This window comes from Lycium ferocissimum, chromosome 6 (assembly GCF_029784015.1).
Source record: "Lycium ferocissimum isolate CSIRO_LF1 chromosome 6, AGI_CSIRO_Lferr_CH_V1, whole genome shotgun sequence".
In the NCBI taxonomy this organism is placed as follows: Eukaryota; Viridiplantae; Streptophyta; class Magnoliopsida; order Solanales; family Solanaceae; genus Lycium; species Lycium ferocissimum.
This window is the reverse complement of record NC_081347.1, coordinates 52,036,566-52,046,099: the sequence shown is the minus strand read 5'-3', so window position 1 is coordinate 52,046,099 and position 9,534 is coordinate 52,036,566. Positions and strand designations below refer to the sequence as shown.

The 9,534-nt window shown below is 32.5% G+C and overlaps 1 protein-coding gene across 1 annotated transcript; it reads left to right on the top strand.

The window, feature by feature from the left end:
• Positions 1 to 2,040: 2,040 nt before the first annotated feature.
• Positions 2,041 to 3,673, top strand: LOC132059792 (phospholipase A1-Igamma1, chloroplastic). Its single transcript, XM_059452575.1, has one exon. The coding sequence runs from the start codon at positions 2,117 to 2,119 to the stop codon at positions 3,638 to 3,640; it is 1,524 nt and encodes a 507-aa protein (XP_059308558.1). The 5' UTR covers positions 2,041 to 2,116; the 3' UTR covers positions 3,641 to 3,673.
• Positions 3,674 to 9,534: the final 5,861 nt, after the last annotated feature.

The following is a 9,534-nucleotide window of genomic DNA, read 5'->3' as shown; positions in this document are numbered from 1 at the left end:
TTAAATGGGCTCGTGTTTAATTTTTATTGTTCAAAATCGAACTTAAGCTTAGAGGGGCGTAAGTTACACATCATAATATCCACAAGTTATGCCCCCACCATTAAAGAACTTATGCCCCTAAGCGTAAGTTCGATTTTGAAAGGTAAAAAATAAAGACTAGTCCATTTGAAGGCCAACAATTAAAGAAAGAGCAAACCGTGCAATTACTACTTGAAGTTTTTGTGGATTTAGACAGATTTTGCCTATCAGCCACACCGTCCCTCACCGCTTGCAATCCCTATATGCAGAAATTTGAACAGGACTTGGTGAAATTTGTGAACCGGTTACGTCTGATCTAAATCGGCCGCTATTAAGACAAGCCTAACAAAGTACAAAAGTCATTGTCAAAGTTTGATTAAAGGCAGCAGCAGCAGCACATGAAGAGCACTACCCTTGCTGATTTCGGCTAAACACGTTTTTTTCTCTCAGCCAAACTAAGGTATGATGTATTTTGTCACACGTGAATGTGAAGAGAACACATATATAAAGATGTGCTTGAGCATTCTATACATAAGAGAGTTTGGATTTAATATTCATTTGACTGATTTCTTGGAAAAATAAATTTAGTAATCTACGTTTTTTATTTACTTGTTAAGTATATTAAAAAAGAGATTTTTTTTTTTTTTTACTTATTTACTTTAGCAAATTGAAAGCAATTTACTTGTTTTTTTTTTTTTTTTTTTAACTTTATTCTTACCACTGGGTAATCACTTTCTAGAACTAATTGAAATATTAGTAGTCAAATTTAGATTTTCAAAGTACTATAATAACAAAAATGAGTCAAATAAACACTTAATCAATAATTTCTTAAGAAAAGTACAAAATAAAACCTGAACAAGTAAAAAAAAAAAAAAGTGGAAGAAGTATATTACTACATTTAATTGTTTTGTTTGAATGTAAAGAAATTGATCTACCCTATTCGTACCTAAAAAATTAAATGTTTATGTTGTTATTTACTTATTATGTTTTATAGGATTTTTCTCATACTCAAGACTCGAACCTAAAATCTCTGCTAGTTAAAAGTGTATGAATCTTATCCATCCCATCAATATGAAAATACATATAACTAGGATTTAGATGATTCATATTCTAAAATAGTACTCGGTTGTTAAAACATCTAACACTCCATTCCAATTTATGTGATCCCGTTTGATTGAGAATAGAGTTTAAGAAAAAAATTGAGGACTATTATTTTTGGTCAAATAAGTCTTAAATATTTGCGTGTCTAGAAATCTTCTCATTAAAGGTAAAACAAATTTTTTTAAAATTAAAATATTTTTTAATATAGAAAGATGATTTTTTATGAATGGATAAAAAAGAAAAGTGTGCCAAATAAATTGAGGCAAAAGAACATTATTTAGAGAGTTTAACCGTTTTAGTATTCAAATAGTTAAAATGTTCGTAAGTACAAATATTTTGACTTACATTACATGTGGTCTAACTCTTATGTATTGAACGAATACTTGAATAGCTTGTTAGACCAAACTTCTAGGAAGCTAAATTGTCATTAAAGTGCTTATTTAAAAATTAAGCCGTCTAGCCAAACTTTAAGAAAATAATGAGTGTTTTTGAGTAGTAGCATAAATTGTCAGAAGTTAAAAAATAGCTTTTTTGTTTTCCAGAAGCGCCTTTGATATCTTATATTGACCAGCACTAATTACTGCAAAATAGTGACAAAAGTATTTTCAAGTTAATTAATCAAACACAAACTGGTACTTTTCAAAATATTTTTTTCAAAAACTACTACGGATATAAAATATTTTCCAAAATAAATAAATTTTGAAAACTTACTCAAACAAGCTATGAGTCTCTTACACCGAAAGACTCCGTTCTTCTTATCTCACGCGTGATAATTATGGCTGTCGATCTGAAATTAAATAAGTGAGTCAAACACTCAAAATGGCTGCTCCCTTTTGAATATTGAAAAATCCTTTTGAATATTGAAAAATCCTCTTTTTCTTTCTTTGACAATTTCCGACCACCCCACATCATATAAATATTACTATAATAAATCCAAGTTCCTACCACAATTAGATCACAATTCTCATTTAGATTTCCTCCGTATTTTCAAGCCACCATGAAAGCAATCCACCACCCCCACCACCTCCTTGCCACACATATCCACCAACACAACCACCAACTAAACAAAAATAGAGTTCCTATGGTCTATGCCTACCAAGATGTTAAAACCTCAAAGAAATCAAATAGACTTGGTGAAACATTGTCAAACCTTCTAAACATTCAAAAACCATACCAAAAGATTAATCCTCCTAGTACTCATGAGTCTAATTGGAACACTTTAAACATTCATGAAGACAAGGCCAACACACCTACCATGTCCCCTAAAGAGGATATATCTGATCGATGGCGCGACATTCATGGTGTTCAAGAATGGGAAGGTCTTCTTGATCCACTCCACCCATTGCTTCGTCGTGAAATCGTCAAATATGGTGAATTTGCTCAAGCAACTTATGATGCATTAGATTTCGACTCATTCTCGGAGTATTGTGGAAGTTGCATGTACAATAGTCACAAATTGTTTGACAAGTTAGGCCTTAGCAAGAGTGGATACAAAGTTACCAAGTACATCTATGCTATGTCACACATTGATATGCCTCAATGGCTTGAAAGATCAAGATTGACATATACATGGAGCAAAGATTCAAATTGGATTGGTTTTGTGGCGGTGAGTGACGACGAAGAATCGCGACGAATTGGGAGGAGAGACGTTGTTGTGGCATGGAGAGGCACTGTGACACCTTCAGAATGGTACGAAAATATGCAGAGGAAATTAGAGCCAATTGGGCATATGGACTCAAAAGTTGAACATGGTTTTCTTAGTATTTACACATCTAAGAGTGATTCAACTAGATACAACAAATCAAGTGCCTCAGAACAAGTCATGAAAGAATTGAAATCATTGGTGGATTTTTACAAAAGCAAAGGAGAAGAAGTTAGCCTCACAATAACAGGACATAGCCTAGGGGGTGCACTTGCTCTCTTAAATGCTTATGAATCAGCAGCAAATTTTCCAAAACTTCCAATTAGTGTTATTTCATTTGCATCCCCAAGAGTTGGAAATATTGCATTTCGAGACGAGCTTTACCAAATGGGAGTCAAAATTTTACGCGTTACAGTGAAACAAGATTTAGTCCCTCGAATGCCTGGAATAGTTCTGAATGAAAGTTTACAAAAATTCGACGATTTTACCGGGTCATTAGAGTGGATTTACACACATGTTGGTGCTGAATTGAAGCTTGATGTTAGGTCTTCACCTTATTTGAAAAGAGGGTTTAATTTCATAGGGATTCATATGCTTGAGACATACCTTCATTTAGTAGATGGTTTTGTTAGTACTAGTTCAACCTTTAGGTCTAATGCTAAAAGGGATGTGGCTCTAGTGAATAAGGCTTGTGATATGCTTGTAGATGTGTTGAGAATTCCTACTTGTTGGTACCAATTGGCCCACAAGGGGTTAGAGTGTAATTCTTATGGTAGGTGGGTAAGGCCCAAAAGAGATCCAGAAGATATTCCTTCACCTACTAGGGAAGAACAGAGTGATGATGAACTTGTATTGCAAGAAATTAGTTATGGATTTTGAATCCTTATATATTTATAATAGATGTTTAAGTTACCCGCCCTGATAACTTACTTCAATTCTTAATTTCTTTATTCTCATTAATGCGAAACAGAGTTTGGACTTATTCCCAGTGTGGATTCTTTTTGTTGTTGGTTTTAAAGAGGAAGTTTATTCAGAATCTAAAAACCATTACAAAGTTCAATCATGAGAGTCCCATTGTGTGATAAGAAGGTACCACCAAAACGCCTTTTGGTGGACAAGATGAGGGACATGAGGCTGAGATGATTTGAGCATGTGAAGAGGCTAAGCATAGATGTCTCAGTAAAGAGGTGTGAGAGGTTGGGTTGGTGGGCATAATAAGAGTAGGTCGAATGGGCACGTGTTGATCTTTGTATCTATCTGAACACAAAAATGTTGTTAAATTAGGAATCTCTATATAACAATCCATTTATTATAATTCACTGAAATACGATCCTTACACTAATATTATTATTCCTCGTATTGCAATCCTTACAGTGTTATACATTACAATTTCCAAATAACTAGACATAAACTAATTAAACGAACCCTAACAGGCAGAAATAATAAATCTCTTACAACAAGAAGATAGTAGTGTGATCCCACAGGTGAAGTCTGGGGAATGTGCGGTGTAATTAAAACTTACCCCTATCTTTGTGGGGTAGAGGCTGTTTTTGATAAACCCTCGGCTAAAGAAAATCATTTTTCAAAAATGAAAAATCTCTTACGAGGTAAAAGAAAACATTGTGTGAAAAAGCACACATGATGAAAATCTCTTACGAGGTAAAAGAAAACATTGTGTGAAAAAGCACACATGATGAAAATGACGGATCATAGAAGAGAAAGATATGATGAAAAGATTATATATCATTGAATTGTCTTTGTTGATTTGACGTCTAGCATGGCATTCGTATGGTTACAAATAACTTCCCAAGCCATCACAATATGTTGATAGTCAGTCAGAGGTGCACCAATGACGAAACGGATCATGTAAACTCCTCCCACCAATGCATGAGTCTGTGTATATTACCAGATATGGACTCTAAAAGCTCTGCGTTGAACTTGTTCACTTGGTCTTCACCAAGAATTTTAGTCTTTATCTGAAGTGCTAATGGTGATACCCTAAAACACACCATAGAGAAATTTCCAGGAGCCAGAATCTCGAACATTTCATCCATTGCTACAAGTCCTAAATATTTAGCCATTTTTATATGACTTCTTATGAAATTTCTGAGGTTGGCTATACCATAACTTCGTAACGCAAGCCACAACTTACAATGATCTGAACCTGCGACTTAAAGTAATTTGCCAATCTTTATAATCAACCACTTGTTGGGATTCGGTGGCTTTGTTTCTTAAGCATTCAGGTGTTGTTGACAAGGCTTTTGTAAGAGATAATGGATCTTTCACCCAAAGGCAGCAACAATCCAAGATGGAGAATAACCATTTGTATGCATTAAGGCTGTAAGAGCAAGTTTTTCAACACCATCAATAAAATATTAAAGAAGTTTAATTTTTATACACTGAGAGGTCGTTTGGTTACTGGTTAAAGAGTTATGTAAGTTTTAATAATGCAGGGATTAGTTTCGCAGGATTTAATTATTCATGTATTACTAATTCATATATTAGTCAATCCATCTTCTATCCGGCATAAATTAATACATAAACTGACTCATAACTTATACATGTTTTATTTATGTGAGATTGTGAACTGGCAACCAAAAACATACTTGGTGTGTTGAGTTTTATAAATAGCAACTAACACTACTAAAAAATCACTATTTTCCTACTGAAAATTTTTCAATGGCTATTCCCACTGAATGTTGGTGGGAAAACAATAAATAGTACTCCCTCTGTTTCAATTTATGTGAACCTATTTCCTTATTAGTCCGTGCCAAAAAGAATGACCTCTTTCTATATTTGGAAACAATTTACCTTTATGCAATGATTTATAGCCACACAAAATATATGTGACTCATTTAACACCACAAGTTTAAAAGTCTTCTCTATTTTCTTAAACTCCATGCCCAGTCAAATGGGTTCACATAAATTGAAACGGAGGGAGTATAATTTTTACATGAAAAAATTATGAATTTTTTTCAAAGATTTCAATGGGAACCTGTTTCTCACCATGCATTTTTCCAGTGAGATTGTTCGGCAGGAATAAGGTGGGAAAATCATGTTTTATAGCACAAATTTCTCACTGAATGTCGGTGGGAAAACCCTCTTTTTCTATTAGTGTAAGATGCTACCAAACATGTAGGAGTACTAATTATGCTTATTTTAATATATGAATAATTCACTTTCTAACCACCAAGCAAACGACCCCCTTGACAACATAAAATGAGATCACTTAAAAATAAATGCAGTAATCACCCAGTAGGAGTAATAACCTTAAAAATAAAGTACGATACCTGAAAGAGTTTGCATTTTCAACACCATCAAGAAAATGTTGAAATTCAGGGCAAATGCATGGACTTCCTGCATAGGCAGCATCAACATGTACCCAAATTCTATATTCTTTAGCAATTTCACAAAGTGACTTCAATGGATCAACAACAGTTGTTGAAGTAGTTCCAATAGTTGCACACAAGAACAAGGGTATTAATCCAACTTTTATATCTTCTTGGATTGTTGCACTTAGTGATTCTGGGCATAGAGCAAACTCAGTAGCCTTTGTTGTTACAATAGCACGAAAATTTTCAGGTGTTATCCCTGAAATCTTAACAGCCTTTTGGAAAGAAAAATGGGTTTGATCAGATGCATAGACTACTAGCTTGTCAGTGTTCTGTCTTCCAACTTTTTCCAACGTTTGGTCTCTCGCAGCAACAATAGTGCACAACATAGCTTCACAAGTTGTACTTATAGGAAATTAGTAAACTTGATAAAATAATAGAATTACGTGTCTAAGTTTATTTACCTCTTCAGTCTTCTGTGTCTGTCTTTTCAGTCATCCTCACTGGCGGATCTAGTGTATTAACTACAGGTTTGTGAAAACCTAATAGCTTTTGCTCATATATTATGATATATATTAAAATATTCATCGAATATTTTTATAAATATTTGATTATGAATTCAGATTATTTGTATTAATTTGAAATCATTATCGGAACCCATAAATGTTCATTGATTGCTATTCATTTAAGTAGGAGTTTATATATATATATATATATATACTAGCAAACTATATCTGTGCGATGCACAAAGCCCAACATGATTAATTTGGTTACTCAATTTAGTTAGTCTTTATATGCAAAGGATACCGCGATTCTCCTTAGTGAGTCTCTATATTTTTTTTCTTTTCATCTTATTTTTCCCCTTAATTTCTCAATTGTTGTTAAAATTTATCTTATTTTAGTTATGTCTGCCTCTTTTTATATTTAGTAAGTTGACAATTCAAATATCTTACATGTCAAGTTTATAATCACAAGATTCAAAGGATATTTTATTATATTATATTTTATTATATTATACACATTTTTAATTTAGAACCACAAGATTTGAAAGTCTATCTTTATTTCTTAAACTTTATGTCTAGTCAAACGTAGACACTTAAATTGAGACAGAGGGAGTACATGCCAAATGAAGGAAATGAAAGGATAATTAAGATATTGCGGACCTGCAGGGACTTAAAAAGTAAACACACAAGACGTAGAATTAATGGTCAACTTCTAAAATGTACACATGTTAGTCCCTACTTAGAGTATAATTTCAGTTGCTTTTTGTACAACTTATTGTTGTTGTGTTCGTCCACCTTGGGCGTTTATATATAAGAAGAAGAAGAAGAAGAAGAAGAAGAAGAAGAAGAAGAAGAAAAATATAGAATAGAAAAATAGACATATATTTTTAGTAATGTGGCCAAATAATATTGGACGAAGGGAGTACTCCATTTTTATTAATTCTTAAAGAACGTGAAAAGTCGAGTATATTAATGTGGCCAAGTAATATGGGTTGAAGAGAGTACTTCATTTATTAACTCTTAAAGAACCTAAAAAATCAAGTAATGTGGCCAAGAAATATGGGACGAAGGGAGTACTTCATTTATTAATTCTTAAATAACGTGAAAAGTCAAAACTGAACACCTAAAAGTGCACGGAGGAAATAAATATGTGTCAGATAATTAAAATTGAAGTGCATACATGTATACATGAGAAGAAAATAAATATTCAGCAAGAACGTGAAAAGTCAAAATTGAACAAGTAAAAGTGCACGGAGGAAATAAATATGTGTCGGAGAATTAAAATTGAGGTGCACACGTGTATACATGAGAAGAGAATAAATATTCGATTATGACATATATCCACGTGGGATTTATTAATTCTTAAAGAACGTGAAAAGTCAAAAGTGAACAAGTAAAAGTGCACGGAGGAAATAAATTTGTGTAGGAGAATTAAAATTGAACTGCATAAGTCTATACATGAGAAGAGAATAAATATTTAACAAGAACGTGAAAAGTCAAAAGTGAACAAGTAAAGTGCACAGAGGAAATAAATGTGTCGGAGAATTAACATTGAAGTGCATACGTGTACACATGAGAAGAAAATATAATGTGGCCAAGAAATATGGGATGGTGGGAATACTTCTTTTTATTAAGTCTTAAATAACGTGAAAAGTCAAAAGTGAATAAGTAAAAGTGCACGGAGAAAATAAATATGTGTCGGATAATTAAAATTAAAGTGCATACATGTATACATGAGAACAGAATAAATATTCAGCAAGAACGTAAAAAGTCAAAAGTGAACAAGTAAAAGTGCACGGAGGAAATAAATATGTATCGGAGAATTAAAATTGAAGTGCACACGTGTATACATGAGAAGAGAATAAATATTCAGTACTATGACATATATCCACATAGGATTTGTTAATTCTTAAAGAATATGAAAAATTTCTTAAAGAACATGAAAAGTCAAAAGTGAACAAATAAAAGTGCACGGAGAAAATAAACTTGTGTAGGAGAATTAAAATTGAACTGCATCCGTCTCTATACATGAGAAGAGAATAAATATTCAGCAAGAGCGTGAAAAGTAAAAAATGAAGGATGATTGAGTTGGATTTTCTAAAAAATACATACCCTTGAGAGTATTGATCAAATAGTTGAGTGAATCTCAATTTTAGAATGCCATTTTCAGTTTATCAAGAAGGAAACTAGAATTAGGAAAATGGGTTGAATCTGTAATTGGATATCCAGAGAGGTAGAGAAGGGTGGAAAATGGGGAAGAAGGAAAATTGGGTGAGGATGAAAAGACAAAAAAGTCCCTGAAATTTTACATTTTAATGAGGTGTCAGGGGTATTTTAGAGAATCAAAAAGTGAGTACAATTCTAATCTACAATCGTTATGTCGTAGGTTAGCAAAACTCATATGTATATATATATATATATATATATATATATATATATATATATATATATATATATATATATTAGGTATTTTTTCTATTGTACGAGGAGTTTCCCTAATTAATGTTGATGATATAAGTCTAATGTGTTTTTTCTGTAGGAATGAAGTTTTTCTAAAATTAGCAGTGTACTTCGCATTCATCTCCCTTTTTAACTTCATAAAATTTTATCCATTGAATTGTGTTATTCCCTTTTTTCATCTATAATAAGGTGGTAGCAAATGCCTAGATTAAATTGCAAAGGGCAAAGGTGCAAATATACCCCTCAATTTTGGAATTTAGAGGAGGTGTACCCCCATTTAAAAAGTGTTGTATATATACCCTTACCGTTACAAAATAGTGTAAATATGTCTCTACCCTTACATAAATAGTGCAAATATACCATTTTCGCTAACGGAATTTTATTTTAAATCATTTATCTTATTTTTTAATTAAAAAAAGGTCATGTGGCTTTAAAAAAATTCTACCCATTTTTTTCAATGCCAAATGGTAAATTGTTT